Genomic DNA, 20,396 nt, shown 5'->3' on the forward strand with positions numbered 1-20,396 from the left:
AGTATTGGTGTCATTCAAAGGGGATCCAATGCCTGTCAGCCTGGGATGACATGCTCAACAATCCACGATGCTTCGCTAGGGACGGCTTGCACCTGTCACCCCTGGGCTTTCAGATATTGGCAAAGGCTCTTGCTACCCCCATAGTGCCTTTTTTAGGCAAGGCTCAAAAGACAAACCCACCTCCATAGGTATCACAAGGGATAAGAAACTAAGAGTAATGCTACTCAATGCCAGAATTCTAAACCTCAAGATGCATGCACTCGAAACTCTCCTTAGCATAGGGAACACCAATATCTGTGCAGTAACAGAAACCTGGTTCAGGGCTCCCGAGAGCACCCCAGCACTACCAGGTTATACCTCATACCATGCTTTTTGGCCCCAAAACTTGGACCGAACCACAAAAGGAGGGGGAGTATCAATATTTGTCAAGGATACCCACACCTCCAGGTTGGTGGCACAGCACGAAGCATCAGAGACTATCCATGTGCAACTAACAGTGGGTAAAACTGCCTTCCAGTTTATAGCCTGCTACATACCACCCTCTCAAACCCAGGAACCCCACTCGGCCTTCCTGAGAACACTGGAAAATATGAAGGTCTCTCCAAACACCATTATATTGGGCGACTTCAACTACCCAAACATAGACTGGGAGCATTACTCTAGCTCCAACACCCTAGCCCAAAGGTTCCTTGAATTTATAAACTCAAATGCTATGGAACAACTTGTTACCACTCCCACAAGAGGGGAAAACATACTGGACCTGATCATCACCAACATGGGGACTCTATGCTCCAGACCAGAAGTGTATCCCTCACTGATAAGATCAGACCATAAAATAATCTCACTGGATATTCACATCCCGACCCCACCTCCTGCCCAGAAAACCACAGTGAAAAACTTCTCTAAAGCAAATTTCACACTCCTCAAAACCGAGGTGGAATCCTTCAAAGCCCCTGGGCCTGTGGAAAATATGGCCCAGATTGCAGAATCCTTTATAAATGCATTCTATGAACACCTTCAGGAATGCATGGATCATGCAATCCCAAATAAAACCAAGACCCAATCCTCCAAAGGTAGACGTCCTGTCTGGTGGACCCCAGCCATAAACAAACTATACAATAGAAGGAGGAAGCTACTAAATGATAGAGCAAAATCACAAAAAGGGAAGGCATCTCTGATCAGTATTAGCAAAAAACTATGGGCACTCATAAAATCGTCTAATGCCAGCTTCGAGAGAAAAATTGCACAGGACACTAAGGATAATAACAAGGCTTTCTTTAGTTATGTTAGGAACCTGGGTGGGAATTCCCAGATATGCTCAGAATTAGTCCAAAATAACAAAAATACACGAACCCACAGACATTGCCAACATCCTAGCTGACAGGTTCAGCAAACTCCCCCTCCCACCAAAATAGCAAATATCTATCCCAGCAGAGTGCTGCCCCTGATATCTCAGATGCTCAGGTAGGCCCTCTCCAAAGCAAAAAACACAGCATCAATGGGACCAGATGGTGTCCCGGGCTGTGTCCTACATGAACTCCAAGAAGAGCTAAAGCCAAACATAAAACTACTGTTCAATCTCAGCCTTACTACAGGATATGTACCCAAAGAGTGGTGTACAGCAACAGTGGTCCCTCTCCACAAAGGTGGTGCCTCAACGGAACCTGGAAACTATCGCCCCATAAGCCTGACTAGCTTGGTCTGTAAAGCTATGGAAAGGATCATCATGGAACTCATAAATAAAGATATTGGGGACCTACAGACACTGGATCCTACCCAGTTCGGCTTTGTTAAGGACAGATCCTGCCTCTTAAACCTGGTTGATTTCTTTGAAACAGTCACCAAGGCCATTGATGAGGGGAAGGTGGTCCACACAGCCTACCTGGACCTCGTAAAAGCCTTCGATACAATACCCCATTCAGGCATTATAGATAAGCTCACCAGCTTAAATATAATCCCCTATGTCACTAGATAGGTTGCAAACTGGCTCAAGGGCAGAACCCACATGGTTAGAATTGCTGGAGCCATGTCAGACTCCAAACCAGTTACAAGTGGCGTCCCACAAGGCTCAGTCCTGGGACCTTTCTTGTTCGGTATATATTTCTCGGAGGTACACACCAACACGGAAGGACTGTGGCTGACCAAGTTCGCAGATGACTGCAAACTGGGCGCCATAATCGACTCTCCAGCCGACACAAGCATCCTCCAAAAGGGCCTCATAGAAACAGACAACTGGTGCCAGAGCCATGGCCTCAAGCTAAATGCTAAAAGTGTATAGTCATCCCCTTTGGCAAAAACAAAGTGCCCACAAATTACCACATAGGTGGTAATCCATTAAGTACAGAAGAAGTAATTAGGGACCTGGGGACCCAAGTTGATAGCAGTCTCTCATTTGACAACCACGTGGCCAAAGTGGTTAGAAAAACATTTTATATAGCCCACCTAATCATGAAGGGATTCACATCTATATCAGGGGAGGTCATCGTGCCTCTTTACTCATCCCTCATCAGGCCCATAATTGAGTACAATGCCCCTTTTGGGATGTACCTTACCAGACACCTGCAGCAACTGGAAAGACCCCAGAAGTACCTCACCAAGAGGATCAAAGGGCTCAAAACGATGCCATATGCTGCCCGGTTAAAGAAACTCCAGCTCTACTCAGTGGCATACCGCCTGTTCAGGGGCGATCTGTGCCTGACGTATAAAGCCATGTCCAACCCAGAATTAATGGACATGCTGCACCTCAGAAAATCCAAATCCCATCGAGCCACGCGCTCGAGAGACTTGAACCTCAGCACTGAAATAAATAGGACATGCTGGAGGGACAGATTCATAACCCAGAGGCTCCCTTCACTCTGGAATAAAATCCCAGTCCAGGTTAGGCAGAGTCGCTCATTGACTCTCTTCAAGATGAATCTTGATGAGTGGATGGGAGATCGAAGGTTTAACCCGGGTATCACTTCTGTGTCACTGTCAGACAGAGGCACAGTATACTAACCTCGAAAAAGGGCATAGCAAAATTAATTTAAAATGGGTGGCAAAAGCCAAACATATTCTGGCTAGGCTTATAAATGCCCTAGGGCAGATAGCCTAGTATGAACCTATGAACCTATACATATATATATATATATATATATACATATATAGATATATGTATATACATATAAAGATATATATGTATATATATATATATATATATATATATATATATATATATATATATATGCATATATATATATATATATATATATATATATATATATATATATATATATATATATACATATATATATATATATATATATATATATATACATACATATTTATTAATGACCATCTTAAGGGGGTTGTTTGGAGTAATGCTGCTATTTTGTGTTATGTCTTCGAATTATATATTCGAGAAGAGATATACAGAATAATTCTTTTGATTAAATATTTATTTAATGTGAGGTGTTTTTTATTTATTTTATATATATTCTTTATATGTATTTTTAAGAGAAGTTTCTACATTTTAAATATATATTATTATATGTAAGTAGGTAATGTTAGGCATAAGAATGAATGCAGAATTGTATGAGTTTGTCTTTAATGAGATGACATAATTAATGAACATAGAATGGTGATTGGCTGAATTTAAATTTTAGTAATGGAGGAAAATGTACTTAAACTATGATGTTTTGTAATAATTGTTTGTCTGATGAAGTGCCGTTATGGGCATAAAAGTGGTAACATTATTTATTAAAGAACATTTTATCTGATATTGGTAATCCTCGTTCATTCCTTATGCATGGGTATCGGTTCTGACCTCGGAATTGAGCTGGCCATTTTCCAAGCTCGCGTCAGCTACAAACTCTCGAGCTAAACTCTTACCCATAACCCCCCTCTCCCTGTTACCTCAGATTTCTTTTGCCACATTGCCATTCGGTCATGTCAAGCTGCTTCTCTTGAGCTAAGTGTAGATATTTGTTTTCAGACTAGTTATATATATAAAACCTTTTCTGTCAGAAGTTTTTATTTTGTTGTCTCTTACCCTATCGCATTTAGCGACCATATTTTCTTGAGTTTTTTCTCTTTACTCTGCACATTTTACCGCAAGGTATTTCTCCCTTACCATCGTTGGTAATCTCTTCCTTTCTTCATACCTTTGGGTATTCTTTTGTATCATTGCCGGTACCCTTTCTACTGTCCCCTTTTTCTATTTTTCTATACTTTTTCTATCATGGCAGATAAGAAAGGTAGTCCGGGATTGAAAAGGTGTTCTGATTGTAGACACAAATTACCTACATCAGATGCACACTCTTTGTGCGTTTATTGCTTGGGTGTGTCCCACTTATCTGTTGACCCACCCTGTGCTATTTGTAAAAATTTTTCTAACAGAACCTTGTTGGAAAGGAAAAATAAGATGTTGCTGAAGGGACTTCTCAAATCTCCCTTTTCAGAGGCTATTTTTCGGTCGGAGGCTTCAACTCTTCCTAGAGCCCATAAGAAAATTTTGGATGATCCTACTAAGGCCAAGTCTTTGCCTTTGTTCTCAGCTGGGGACTCCCACCAACCAAGACCTTAAAAGGCTAAAGTTTCTGCTTCAGAGCTCATTCAGTCAGCCCCAGTGCTTTTGGTGCTTAGATCTTTGGCACCATCAGTGATCTCAGCTCCATCTTCTCCTGTAGCCTTTACTATATCGGCACCAAGGGGCTCCTCGGTTCAGAATATTATGACTACTGCATCGGCACCGACTGTTCAGTTGGCACAGACCTTGACCACATTGGCTCCGACATCTTACTCAGAACCAATGCCTCAGTTACTGGCTCCAATTTTGTCGGTTCCAGCTTCGGTACCGGCAACCAGTTTGGCACCAATCCTTGTGTCAATGCAGACAATGACCTCGGCATCAATAATTACCTCATTGCAAACACCCGTAGTCCAGCCTCTCTCGTCACCATTGTTCTCAGTGCGGACTGGTGAGGTGGGCACCGAGCTTATCTCTTCTGTGGACAGACCTGTTTCTCCCACAGTCTCCGTGAGGTCCACTAGAAGCCTTCTCGAACATGACGTGTTGCGTCTTGTGGATCAAGTGCTTCTGGCCAGAGGTATCCCACCCCTCAGGAACTATCCTTCCTTGGGAGGTGATCACCCATCTCCAAAGACCCCTTCATATTCTCCTCCTTCATTCCCTTTGAAGTCCATAGATATAGCACAGTCTTCCCCTTCTGTGGTTCCCTTTATGGATCTCACTAAGGAACTACAGTTGCCTTCATGGCAAGAGAGTTTTGCTACAACCCAGGATGACAGTTGTGACATGTGTAATTTGCTGTTCCACAGCCATCTGGGGACTCCGAGTCAGCAGGCTGAGCCAGTTAGGGGAGGAGTGATCCGTGTCATGGACACTCACCCCTCTTCAGGTGGACCAGCCTTTCAAATGATGGAGAAGACTCTGGCTTCTGCTGGCGATACTGTGCTGTCTATCCCCCCGCCATTCTCTGATACATTGTTTTCACAAGTCGCACCTAGCGGACTCCGGGTGCAAGGGCATCAGGACATATTCCCACAGAAAACCCCTTTTCCACTGTCATCCCAAGCTTCTCCCTCTGAGGAAGTCCACCGGAAAAGTTTGTGTAAGAGGGAGCACATGGACTCCACAGAGGAGTCCCTCACTGAAAACACAGACTTTGATGAGGGGGAAGGATCCCCTCAGTCACCCTCTGAGGTATCCTTTGGTGATATCCGTGAAATAATTAAACAGAGAGGTGACTGGCAGCCCTCTAATCCAACCTCTGAGGAGTCTATTTTCCTGCAGGCCTTTTTCACCCAGCCCCCTAACTCCTGGGTTACTCCACCTGCCGATGAACTTGTCCGGCTCATCGTGCAGCATGCACGGAAGGCTCCTGACACCATCAAGGCTATTCCCCAGAGGCCAGATAAGATTTTGTCCCCTCCTGCTACAGATCCCCATTGGTCTAAATGTCTTCCTGTGGATGCTCTGGTGGTGGTGGCCACAACAAAAAAGGGCCTGGCGGAAGAAGAAAGCCAGACTGTCCACCCACCTAATAATGTGTCCTGGGCCCTGTACAGGATAGGGAAGTGCACCTTTGCATCAGGTCCCTAACTTATATGGCACACTTTACCAGGCTTCAAAGGGATATGATTTCCGAGCTGTCTGAAACCTTGGCTGGTGCTGTGTCTGATGAGGTCCATGACAAAGTGGCCTCTCAGCTGGCCACCATTGAGTCAGTATCTAACTGACTCATATCCCATGCATCAGAAGGAGCAGTTAGAGTGGCAGATTCAGCTGTGGTCTTGAGACAACAAGCCTGGATGCACCTGTGCAACTTCGCAGAACCCTTTAAGCCTTTCTTTCTTAATGCTCCCATTGAGGCCTCTTCATTGTTTGGACCCAAAGGTAAAAGCACACTGGCCAGATGTGAAAAGGATGGTAAGACCCTTTCTGCCATAGGTGTCCATTATTCTTCCCCTCAATGTGCTTTCTCCTGAAACCAAAAGAGTGGGAAGATATGGTTCAAGAAATCTCAGGGTCCTTTCTGTGGCACACAGGCTGAGTTCTCCCCTAGAGGCAGAGGGGGAAACTCGCAGGGAAGATGCTCCTTTTGGGGCAGAGGGGGTCCATGTAACCAGGGTTCCAGGGACTCTTTCCCTGGTCAATCCTACCAGTGCTCCTGAAGAGCGGCTCAACTCCTTTCCTCTGGAGGTGGTTGGGGGTCATTTCTTCTTGTGCCTTTCTGCCTGGCTAACCATCACCACCGATTCTTGGGTACAAAGGATTATAACCAGAGGTTATCATATCCCTTTTGATCTTTGTCCTGTCCCTTCAAAAAAACTTCCCGACGTTCCACCCAGTCAAAGGGAAGAAGCAGCACTAGAGATAGAAAAGCTGCTAAGAAAGAGAGTCATCCAGATAGTCCCTCCAGACCAGATAGGATCCGGATTCTACTCAAAACTATTTTTGGTGCCAAAGAAAACCGGGGACCGGAGACCAATTTTGGATCTCATTGTATTGAACAAGTTTGTGAGAGTACAAAAATTCCAGATGATCACTATACAGTCTATCCTCCCACTTTTGGAAAAATACGATTGGATGTGCTCGATAGATCTTCAAGATGCGTGCTACCACATAAAGGTGGACAGGCCATCACGAATATTTCTGTGCTTCCATGCAGGAGCCTGTCACTACCAGTTCAGAATACTGCCCTTCGGACTCTCTACAGCCCCCAGAGTGTTCACAAAGTGCAGTCACAGCTCACTTGCGACTACAAGGATTCCAGGTATTTCCATACCTAGATGACTGGCTCATTTCCACCCCCACCAGACATCTACTGGAAGAAGCCCTGGCAAACTCTCTCCTCGCTGCACAAAGTCTAAGCATAACCATAAACTGGCAAAAATCCAATCTCACCCCATCACAGTCCACAGAATTCATAGGGGTTGTCTTGGATACAAAGAACTGCAGAGCTGCCATTCCAGAGCACAGAATTCTAAGGATAAAGCAACAACTGATCCCAATCCTTTCAAGGGACAAATCCACAGCTCACTCTGTCCTACAGCTGTTGGGTTCCATGGCAGCCTCCATCACCATTGTCCACCTGGCCAGGTTTCATATGAGGCTTCTACAATGGTTCCAGCTCACCCAGTGGTATCCTTTTCAGCATCCTCTTTCAGCCAAGATTCAAGTAACCCACAGGTGCAAACAGGATTAAATTGGTGGATGACACACAATCCGTCACAATGGTCTTGCCCCTTCTCCCTGCAGCAACCCAAGGCCACAGTGACCATGGACGCCTCCCTGATGGGGTGGGGGGGGCTATGTCAGGGACAGACAGTCCAAGGCACTTGGTCTGAATTGGAGGCCCAACTGCATATAAATGTTCTAGAGCTGAGGGCGGTGCTTCTGACGTTGCAAGCATTCCATCCCTTGCTGCCATCTGGGATGATTGCAATCCAATCAGATAACATGGTGGTGGTCTGGTACATCAACAAACAAGGTGGAACCAAATCTTACCCCCTTTGTCGAGAGGCCATGAGGATATGGCAATGGGCAATGGCTACCAACCGTTTTCTTCTAGTAATGCACATTCCTGGGAGTTCCAGCATGATAGCAGACAGACTCAGCAGATGCATTCTACAACCTCATGAGTGGTCCCTGAATCCCTTGATAGTAGCAGAGATCTTCCACCGCTGGGGCCATCCTTGCTGCGATCTCTTTGCATCCCGACCAACTACAAATGCAGCAACTACTTCACCCTGATTCCCCCTCCAGGACAGTCACCCAGGGATGCTCTAGTCCACGATTGGCCCTTGGGTCTTCTTTATGCATTCCCACCTTTTCCCCTCATTCCCCAGTTTCTGAGGAAAGCCCGTCAGTTGAAGGGCAAGGTGATCTTCATAGCACCATACATCAGATATGATTCCCCTTCCTTTGGCCTCACTTACTAGATTGACCATGGATTCTCCATCCAACCCCAGAGTTGATCTCACCTCCACAGAACCTGATTCATCCCAACTTGGATAGCCTGAAGCTCACAGCTTGGCTACTCCAATTCCCTTGATTACCAGGCAGAATGATCTTTCTTTACCAGTACGTGATATTCTCATTGCGTCTCATATGTCTTCCACTAGAATTATTTATCTAAGCAAGTGGAAAAGATTTACCTGTTGGCTGAAAGAAAAACCCCAGAGGCCAGATAAGATTTTGTCCCCTCCTGCTACGGATCCCCATTGGTCTACAGGTCTTCGTGTGGATGCTCTGGTGGTGGTGGCCACAACAAAAAAGGACCTAGCGGAAGAAGAAAGCCAGACTGTCCACCCGCCTAACAAAGAGTCCCGGGCCCTGTACAGGATAGGGAAGTGCACCTTTGCATCAGTGACCTTTACTATCAGGTCCCTGAATTATATGGCACACTTTACCAGGCTTCAAAGGGATCTGATTTCTGAGCTCTCTGAAACCTTGGCTGGTGCCGTGTCTGATGAGGTCTGTGACAAAGTGGCCTCTCAGCTGGCCACCATTGAGTCAATATCTAACTCCTCTATGCAACTGATATCTCACGCATCAGAAGGAGAAGCTAGAGCGGCAGGTTCAGCTGTGGCCTTGAGACAACAAGCCTGGATGCGCCTGTGCAATTTCACAGAACCCTTTAAGGCTTCCTTTCTTAATGCTCCCATTGAGGCCTCTTCATTGTTTGGACCCAAAGGTAAAAGCACACTGGCCAGATGTGAAAAGGACGGTAAGACCCTTTCTGCCGTAGGTGTCCATTATTCTTCCTCTCAACGTGCTTTCTCCTGAAACCAAAAGAGTTGGAAGATATGGTTCAAGAAATCTCAGGGTCCTTTCCATGACACACAGGCTGAGTTCTCCCCTAGAGGCAGAGGGGGAAACTCACAGGGAAGATGCTCCTTTTGGGGCAGAGGGGGTCCACGTAACCAGGGTTTCAGGGACTTTTTCCCTGGTCAAAACTACCAACGCTCCTGAAGAGCAGCTCAACTTCTTTCCTCTGGAGGTGGTTGGGGGTCATTTCTCCTTGTACCCTTCTGCCTGGCTAACCATCACCACCGATTCTTGGGTACAAAGGATTATAACCAGAGGTTATCATATCCCCTTCGATCTTTGTCCTGTCCTTTCAAAAAAACGTCCCGACGTTCCACCCAATCAAAGCAAAGATGCAGCACTAGAGTTAGAAAAGCTGCTAAGAAAGAGAGTCATCCAAATAGTCCCTCTAGACCAGATAGGATCCGGATTCTACTCAAGACTATTTTTGGTGCAAAAGAAAACCAGGGACTGGAGACCAATTTTGGATCTCAGTGTATTGAACAAGTTTGTGAGAGTACAAAAATTCTGGATGGTCACTATGCAGTCTATCCTCCTGCTTTTGGAAAAAGATGATTGGATGTGCTCGATACATCTTCAAGATGCGTACTACCACTTAAAAGTGGACAGGCCATCAAGAAGATTTCTGTGCTTCCATGCGGGAGCCTGTCACTACCAGTTCAGAATACTGCCCTTTGGACTCTCTACAGCCCCCAGAGTGTTCACAAAGTGCATGGCAGTTGTCACAGCTCACTTGCGACTACAAGGATTCCAGATGTTTCCATACCTAGATGACTGGCTCATTTCCACCCCCACCAGACATCTACTGGAAGAAGCCCTGGCAAACTCCCTTCTCACTGCACAAAGTCTAGGCATAACCATAAACTGGCAAAAATCCAATCTCACCCCATCACAGTCCACAGAATTCATAGGGATTATCTTGGATACAAAGAGCTGCCATTCCAGAGCACAGAATTCTAAGGATAAAGCAACAACTGATCCCAATCCTTTCAAGGGAGAAATCCACAGCTCACTCTGTCCTACAGCTGTTTTACAGCTGTTGGGTTCCATGGCAGCCTCCATCACCATTGTCCACCTGGCCAGGTTTCATATGAGGCTTCTACAATGGCTACTGCTCACCCAGTGGTATCCTTTTCAGCATCCTCTTTCAGCCAAGATTCAAGTAACCCACAGGTGCAAACAGGATTTAAATTGGTGGATGACACACAATCCATCACAATGGTCTCACCCCTTCTCCCCGCAGCAACCCAAGGCCACAGTGACCATGGATGCCTCCCTGATGGGGGGGGGGGGGGGGGGCTATGTCAGGGACAGACAGTCCAAGGCACTTGGTCTGAATTGGAGGCCCAACTGCATATAAATGTTCTAGAGCTGAGGGCGGTGCTTCTGACGTTGCAAGCATTCCATCCCCTGCTGCCATCTGGGATGATTACAATTCAATCAGACAACATGGTGGTGGTCTGGTACATCAACAAACAAGGTGCAACCAAATCTTACCCCCTTTGTCGAGAGGCCATGAGGATATGGCAATGGGCAATGGTTACCAACCATTTTCTTCTAGTAACGCACATTCCTGGGAGTTCCAACGTGATAGCAGACAGACTCAGCAGATGCATTCTACAACCTCACGAGTGGTCCCTGAATCCCTTGATAGCGGCAGAGATCTTCCACCGCTGGGGCCATCCTTGCTGCAATCTCTTTGCATCCCCGACCAACTACAAATGCAGCAACTACTTCACCCTGATTCCCCCTCTGGGACAGTCACCCAGGGATGCTCTAGTCCACGATTGGCCCTCGGGTCTTCTTTATGCATTCCGACCTTTTCCCCTCATTCCCCAGTTTCTGAAGAAAGCCCGTCGGTTGAAGAGCAAGGTTATCTTTATAGCACCATATTGACCTCATCAGATATGGTTCCCCTTCCTTTGGCCTCACTTACTATTCTGACCATGGATTCTCCATCCAACCCCGGAGTTGATCTCACCTCCACAGAACCTGATTCATCCCAACTCGGACAGTCTGAAGCTCACAGCTTGGCTACTCCAATTCCCTTGATTGCCGGGCAGAATGATCTTTCTTTACCAGTACGTGACATTCTCATTGCGTCTCATATGTCTTCCACTAGAATTATTTATCTAAGCAAGTGGAAAAGATTTACCTGTTGGCTGAAAGAAAAAGAAAGTAGATCCCTTCTCAGCACCAGTGTCAATAATACTAGAATATCTGCCCGACCTTTTTCAATCGTGTCTATCGGCCTCTACCATTAGAGTTCATTTGGCTGCAATATCTAATTTCCATGAGGGTGTCCAAGACTCCTCTCTTATGTCACACAAATTGTGCAAGACCTTCATAAAAGGTGTGAATCATCTGAAGCCACATTTTAGAGAACCTATTCAACCATGGGATCTATCATTAGTTCTACAAGCTCTGACAATGCCACCCTTCGAACCAGCTTCTTCTTGCAACCTCAAATATTTGTAATGGAAAACCTTGTTTTTGGTCACCATTACTTCTGCCAGACGTATCTCTGAGCTTCAAGCTTTATGCATCAAGAGTCCATACCTGATTTTTCATAGAAACAGAGTGTCTTTGAGAACTAATCCTTCATTTCTGCCAAAAGTGATCTCTGAAATGTCCATTAATCAAACCATTGAATTGCAAGTTTTCTTTCCCAATCATTATAACAGAGGAGAGTATTGCCTACATACCCTAGATATTCACAGGCAAATCTGTTTTTACTTAAACAGGACTAGGTCCTCTCGTAAATCTGACCAGTTATTTTTGGCCTGTTCTGGACCTAGATTAGGATCTGCTGTTGCTAAGATCACATTAGCTAGATGGTTGAAAGACTGTGTGACCTTCATTTATACACAACGTGATATTCCGTTGCCTACTACCATGAAGGCTCATTCGACAAGGCCGGTGGCAACTTCTGCTGCCTTCCATGCCAGAGCTTCTTTACATGACATCTGTGCAGCTGCAACTTGGGCTACGCCTCATACCTTCATCAATCATTACAAATTGGATTTGGCCTCCAGGGGAAGAGCATCTTTTGGTTCTATGGTAGTCAGGAATGTCCTTCCATGAGAGCCTCCCAGGAATAGAGGTAGCTGGAGACTCTGTCCCATGCATAAGGAATGAACGAGGATTAACAATATCAGATAAAGAACTTATGACTTACCATAACATTCCATCTGTATTGTTGATCCTTGTTCAGTCATTACGACCCTCCCTCCTTCCCCCTCCTGTGGCTTCTAGTGGATCTCACCATCCGGTTCTCTTAGGTCATTTGACCAGAGGTAGCTCTACCTTCTTTTGACTTGCAAATTCAATCTGAGGTAACAGGGAGAGGGGGATTATGGGTAAGAGTTTAGCTCGAGAGTTTGTAGCTGATGAGAGCTTGGAAAATGGCCGGCACGGTTCCAAGGTCGGAACCGATACCCATGCGTAATGACTGAACGAGGATCAACAATACAGATGGAACGTTATGGTAAGACATAACTTCTTTATTTAAGTCATGCATGTTACCTCTTTCAGTTAGATATTCTTAAATCAAACAGTACTTTATACAACAGTTAGTCTACAAGGGTATTGAGGTTATATCCTTCTCTCTTTCTGTGCACTGTAACAAATCCAAGCAATGTTTTAGTGTGTTTGCAGTTCTAATACAGTGTGAACACCTTCACCTTAGAACTCTTACATGCAGTACAGACCTCTCTTTTGCTTTAGGAAACCAAGGCTTAGGTAGTCTCTCTGCCTCTTCTCAGGTCTGCCTTAGTCCTTTATTTAGAACTCTCGATCTTATCCTCTGTTGACCTGGATGGTGGAAAATCTACTTCTTCAGGGAGTAGCTGCCCTAATATAGCTCTAGAGGCAACCGTTACTTATTAATTGCTATGGAAATGGTTTACCTGGATGTTCCAGACTGCCTTCCTACCTCAGACTCTCTGACACACACTCCTGTGCAGTCAGCAGTGCATTTCCCTGACTCAGTCATTATTCGCTAACACACACACACACACACACACACACACACACACACACACATATATATATATATATATATATATATATATATATATATATATATATATATACACATATATATAGCAATTATCATCACTTGTTTCATGTATGTTTTACTGGCTCTTTTGTGCATCTTTTCCCCATTTTGAAGGTGTTTTCTATCTTTTTCTGTTAAAGTTATGTTGAAGTCTTCCTCAAATGCAGGTCATTGTTAGTGATAGATAAAAATGGTTGATGGTGGGATTTTGAAGGCTGTGAGGAAGATGGCATCTTATGACTAAATGTGTAGTCTGTATAGCCTGTACTAATTCCTGTTATGCAGTAGAATAGAATCAATGCATGGGTAAATGACAGTCTTATTGGTCACTGCCCCTTATCCATTTCTTATAGACATTTCAGCATATCTTGTATTGATTTTTATACTTGCATATAAATTGTTATTCTGAGAGTGAGTGAGAATGTCTGATCATTCTTGTTGTAAACCCACTCATGAATCTGCATTTTCACAAAAGCATCACTGAATAGGAAGAAAGGAAATTGCTTAATTTTAGCAAATTGGCAACCAGGGCACCTTAATCGGTTCTGACACAGTTGTTAAAATGCTTGATGAAACAAAGTAATTTCACCAGTTTACACAGTGAACTACAGAACAAATAAATTATTTGTGTTTTCAGAAAGTTTTGAAGATGTTGCTGTTGAATTTTCAAGGGAGGAGTGGGAGATGCTGAGTGAAAAGGAGAAGAAGCTACACCAGGAAGTGATGGTGCAGAACTTCGATCACATGATAGATGTCGGTAAGGAATTCTCAGGGTCGTATCTTTATACATATTCAGATATTATTCATATATCTCTGCAGTGCAGCATTCACATGTTATTCATATTTCTTTGTGGTATGGTATTAAGTCATAAGTGATAAACCGGTATACTTTCCAAGCAACATTACACAGACAAGATACCTTTCTTACACATACATGTAAGAATGTTGTGCATGTTGAAATCATAAAATTAGTACAAGATTTGCTGAAATGTTGATTTGGTTCTGACATTATAATTCTGTGTACTTACTAAATCTTTTTTTTCTTACTAAAAACACAAACAAAGCTAGACTAAAGTGGTAATAAATAAAATGCCAACCAAAAAATCACAGTTGCCACAAAAGAAATGGAAAATAATGAACAAAACAGCAGCTTTAGTGTCCAATACTTTTAATACAATTTTGTCAACAAACTTCTTCAGAAAACAAATCACAGTTGAACACAAAATCTTTAAATACAATCCATCACCAATTCAATCAACACCACAATAAACCCATTAACTAATCAATTAGGTACATTTCCATAAAATCTGAACTGTATGTAAAACTTCATAAATAATCAAAAAAAAAAAAAAAAACAACAACCATAAAAATTTATAACTTCAAAAAAATGTTTTATAGGTTCATAGGTTCATAGATTAGTACTAAGCTAACTGCCCTTGCGAGCCATTTTAAGCCTAGGCAATTATTCCTTGTGAGACTCAAACCCTGCACCTTGTGTTTGTAAGGCACCTTAAGTCTTTAAATACAATCCATCACCAATTCAATCAACACCACAATCAACCCATTAACTAATCAATTAGGTACATTTCCATAAAATCTGAACTGTATGTAAAACTTCATAAATAATCAAAAAAAAAAAAAAAACAACCATAAAAATTTATAACTTCAAAAAAATGTTTTGTAGGTTCATAGATTAGTACTAAGCTAATTGTCCTTGCAAGCCATTTTAAGTTTAATTATTCATTCCTCACTCAAATCCTGCTGCACCTTGTGTTTGTAAGGCAAACACCTTTAACCATTAGGCCACCCTCCCAACCTTATTATTTTTAATCTTTCTCTTAAAAAGCATTTTACAATAATGCTTTCATTCAGTCCATGAGGTTGGTCTGCCTTTAACCTAATTTCCTATTTAGTTTCAATAGTTTCTAGTTTGTTTTTGTAATTCCCACCTCTCAAATCAAGTGGAACTTGTTCAATTACTGGAAACAATTTTTTTGTATTAATCGCATATATTGGAATGTTTAAATAAAGCATTATTGTTGTCTTTAACTTTTATACTATGTAAGTGTTCCTTGATTCATTTATCTAAACTACTTGTTGTCATACCAGTATAAAAACCCTGACAACCTGAACACTTACCAATATATATTATGCCAGTAGATTTACAGTTACATCTTTCTTTTAAATAAACAGTAAAATCAAGAACCTTTATATATATATATATATATATATATATATATATATATGGTTTCACTTCAGAATCTTGAAATACTGAAATATCAAATTCAGTAGCTCGAGAATGAAGTGTCGAAACTGCACTTGTGCGAAAGTGCAGAATCACCACCGCGGAAATGCTGAATGCAGAAATGTCGAATCTGTGGTTCTGGATGCACATACGTGACATGGGATTCCCTGTGTTCGTGATGTACGGTGTGGTATGTGGATGTAATTGGAGATTCAGGTAAGTGATGTTTTACTAGGGGTTTTGGGTAGGGTTTAGTCTGTGTGAGTGTGTTTGGAGTTTTGAAGTGTGGGTTAGGGTAGGTAGGTAAGATTGTGAGTATGTAAGTGTTGAGAGTGGTGGTATTTGTATGTATGTGATGTGTGTTTGTGCAGGGGAGTGTAGAATGTGTAGTGGTGGTTTTTGTGTGTTTGTGTTTTTAGTGTGACCTCAGAGTTAGTATATATATATATATATATATATATATATATATATATATAAGTAGCAGGGGTGTGGGGGTGCAGGGGGGCCTGTCCCCCTGCTTATATGTAGGGTCCGCACATGTGCTTGTTTTGTTGTGTTTTGTTGGTTTGTAGTTTAGGGAGGAAGGTTTATGTGTGCTTGCTTGTGTGTGGAGTGTGTATGTGGGCAGTCACTATTTAGAATTTTGCGCTTTTGGGGTTTCAGGTTTTTCACTGTTCGGCTTTACAGTCTTAAGATACTGAATTTTGATATTTCAGTATTTTGGGATTGTAAAGTCAAACCATATGTGTGTGTGTGTGTGTGTGTGTGTATATATATATATATATATATATATATATATATATATATATATATATATATATATATATATATATATATATATATATAGATATATATTTATATGTACATATTTTACACATGCCACAATTATACATGCTTAAATCTTTTCAGTTTTAGGCACACTAATATAGGTGTCCTGTTTCTCTAACATTGTTTTAAAACATCTCTTCCTATAATAAACAAAATTAGGTTTCTTACTTATGGCATTCTATACATCCTGATTGGATGGCAAAACCGCCCAATTTCTCTTTAAAATGTCTTTAATAGTTGAACTATCTGTGGACATCTCTAATATAAAAACTGGACTTTTATTTCCTATACCCACATTATTCCTTACAGTACTATCAGATCCCCCTTTCAATAAAAAACGGTCTCCCTTTTATTATAGATTTCAAATGCTATCCTATATAAAAATCACTGCTATAACTTCATTCATTAAACATGTCATTAATGGTAAGAACTTCCATATAAAAATCATTCTCTGAAAATGTCATTCTGGATGCATGAATAATTTGTCCCCTAGAGATGTTCTTTTTCATAAAATATGAATGTCCACTTCTGAAATGTAGGTAATTATTGGAAAACATCTCTTTTTCTGTACACTTTACTATTTTCTTATTCACCAAATCCCATTCCAGAGTTACATCCAAAAACTGTATTTTAAAATTGACCTCTCCTAAAGTAAATTTAAATCAGAAATTTCATTCAGTTGTTCAATAAAAATAATGCTCTCTATTCCTGTAAGATCTATAATAAAAAAGTGATCATCTGCAGAATCTTTGTACATAACAATTTTATATAAAGAAAAAACCTCTTAATTTCAGGATGGTGGGAGCAGGAAGAATTACCTAAGTTTGCAAATGATGGAGCTACAGATGACCCCATGGCTACCCCTCAAACTTGCTTAAAATGTTTTCTGTCAAACAAAAAATAATTGTTTTCCAAAATAGTTTCCATAAATAAACAACATAAGGAAACTTTGTCCTTTGAAAAACGACTGTTTTTTGTTAAGAACAACCTTAGAGCTTCTATGTCCTTATCGTGTGGAATACTAGTGTACAATGAACTAACATCCACTGATAAAATGTTTATATTTTCATGTCTATAATCATACTCATAATTAAATAGTTTTAATTTAACCAACAAATCCCCATGGATCCCTTAAATATGATTGGAGCCCTTGAAACTAGGGATTACAAAGAGTATCCAAAACCAATGCAATACCTTCACAGATATTGTTGGAGGTGGATACAATGGGACAGAATGGCAGATTTGTTGAATCTTTATATAGCTTTGATATCCCAAAAAGGACACCTATCTTCGGTTCATCAGTGTAAGAAATTCATATAAGCTTTGATTTATATCCCCCATCCATCAATACCTTATATAGAAAAGATCTAATAAACCTATAACTCTTATACAATTCATCAGTACTAACCTCTATTTTTATTTATTTTATTTTACATTTGTTGACCGGGCTAGTCCAACTGAATATATGTCCATTTTCAGTGGAGGCCCAGGGAGAAAAGCTCCACACTTCAGAATAGAATCACAATAACATAGGCACATTATTAAGATTTTGCAAATTATAATAGTACATTACATTTTAGCTTATGAGTAAGGAAAAAACATTCCAAGCTACATAACACGTATGGATATACATACAACAAAATAAGAGGTAAGTAAAATTGAGCACTATTTGAACTTTAAAAAGTTCAAATAGACGAGGGAAAGGTGGTACACTCTAAATAATCTTGAGTATTTTTAGCATAGCATTCATAACATCTTTATATTTATTTTCAGCCATAATCAGTAACCCGACCCCTATCGGCTTTCATAAAAAGTAAATCTATCCTTTTTAATTAAGATAGTGCTGATAATTCATCTTTGTACAGACTATTTATATAGGTTCATAGGCTCATAGGTAGATACTAGGCTATCTGCCCGAAGGCATTTTTAAGCCTAGCTAGAATGTGTTGGCTTTCGCCGCCCCTTTACATTAGTTCCATGTGCCTCTGTCCATCAGAGCCACTGAACTTATCCCTGGAGTAAACTTTGTTTCCCATTCACTCATCAAGGTTTCTCTTGAAGAGTGTTAGTAAGGAGCTCTGCCTAATGTGGATTGGAATCTTGTTCCAAAGGATGGGAAGTCTCTTGGACAGGAATCTATCCCTAAAACACGTCCTGTTTATTGTTGTGGTGAGATTTATATCCCTAGAGTGTGTGGTTCGAAGGGATAAGGTTTTCTTTAGGTGGAGCATGTCCATCAGTTCTGAGATGGACATGGCCTTGTATGTCAGGCAGAGCTCACTTCTGAGTAGGCGGTATGCAACCGAGTATAGCTGGAGTTTCTTCAGTTGAGCTGCATAGGGCATCTGTTTGAGGCCAGTGATCCTCTTGGTGAGGTACTTCTGTGGTCTTTCCAGCTGTTGTAAGTGTCTTGTAAGATACATCCCAAATGGGGCATTGTACTCTGTGATGGGTCTGATGAGTAGAGGGGCACAATGACCTCTTTTGATATGGATGTGAACCCTTTTGTGATTAGGTGGGCCACATAGAATGATTTTCTAACCACTTTGGCAATGTGATTATCAAAGGAGAGATTACTATCTATATGGGTCCCCAGATCACTTATTATGTCTTCTGCATTTAGGGGACTACCACCTATGTGGTAGCTTGTGGGTACTTTGTTTTTTCCAAAGGGGATGACTATGCACTTTTTGGCATTTATCTTGAGGCCATAATTTTGACACCGGGTATCCGTCTCAGTGAGACCCTTTTGGAGTTTGTCTGTGTCAGCTGGAGAGTCAATTATAGCACATAGTTTGCAGTCATCTACGAACTTGGTCAGCCATAGTCCTCCTGTGCTTGCCTGTACCTCTGAGAAGTATATGCCGAACAGGAGGGGTCCTAGGACTGAGCCCTGGGAAATGCCACTTGTAACTGGTTTAGAGTCGGACCTAGCTCCCACAACTCTCATCATGTGGGTTTTGTCTGTGAGCCAGTTGGCAACCCAACTTGTGAGGTAGGGCTTTATGTTCAGGCTGGTGTGCTTGTCTATAATACCAGAATGGGGAATGGTGTTGAAGGCCTTTGCGAGGTCTAGGTAGGCTGTGTGTACCACCTTTCCCTCATCTATAGCCTTGGTAATTGTCTCAAAGAAGTCCACCAGGGTTAGGAGGCATGATCTGCCCTTAACAAAGCTGAGCTGGGTACAGTCCAGTGTTTGGAGGTTCCCAATGTCTCTGTTAATGAATTCCACGATGATGCACTCCATAGCCTTGCAGACCAAGCTAGTCAGGCTTATAGGGCGATAGTTCCCAGGGTCTGTTGTGGCTCCACCTTTCTGGAGCGGAATAACCATTGCTGTGTGCCACTCTATGGGTAAGTAGCCTGTGGAGATGCTGAGTTTGAACAGTGTGTTTAGGTGAGGGGTTAGTTTGTCTTTGAGCTGATGTAGGATGCAGCCTGGGGCACCATCTGGTCCCATTGATGCTGTGTTTTTGGCTTTGGAGAGGGCTGTTTTAACCTGAGTGTCTGTGATTTCAGGAGCTCTACATTCTTCTGGTATGGTTATGGGCCGTTTTGGGGGTGAGAGAGGGGGTGAAGTTTGCACTGAACCTGTCTGCCAGGATGTTGGCGATATTGGTCAGTTCAGTGTATTTTGTGCCATTCTGCACTAACTCTGAGCAGATCTGAGCATTGCCACTTAGATTCTTGACATAGCTACAAAATGCCTTGTGGTTATCTTTGGAGTCCTTGGCAATTTTTCTTTCGAAGCTCACCTTGGATGATTTTATGAGGGATCATAGTTTCTTGCTGATACTGATCAGGGTTGTCTTCCCTTCTTGGGATTTTACTCTTTTCTGTACTAGTTTCCTCCTTCTGTTGTACAGCTTGTTTATGGCAGGGGCCCACCAGACTGGTTTCCTTTTCTTGGAGGAGTGAGTCTTGGTTTT

General features: G+C 42.2%; 1 protein-coding gene across 1 annotated transcript in view; it reads left to right on the forward strand.

The window, feature by feature from the left end:
* LOC122797914 (zinc finger protein 84-like) overlaps nt 1-20,396 on the forward strand; it is a 291,604-nt gene that overhangs the window by 49,867 nt on the left and 221,341 nt on the right. Inside the window, exon 2 of the mRNA XM_044066432.1 lies at nt 14,032-14,151. Within this exon, the coding sequence (XP_043922367.1) occupies nt 14,032-14,151 (120 nt within the window). The remainder of the gene's footprint in view (nt 1-14,031; nt 14,152-20,396) is intronic.

The sequence above is a fragment of the Protopterus annectens genome, chromosome 3.part1 (genome assembly GCF_019279795.1).
Source record: "Protopterus annectens isolate FY-2018-M chromosome 3.part1, PAN1.0, whole genome shotgun sequence".
Taxonomy (NCBI): domain Eukaryota; kingdom Metazoa; phylum Chordata; order Ceratodontiformes; family Protopteridae; genus Protopterus; species Protopterus annectens.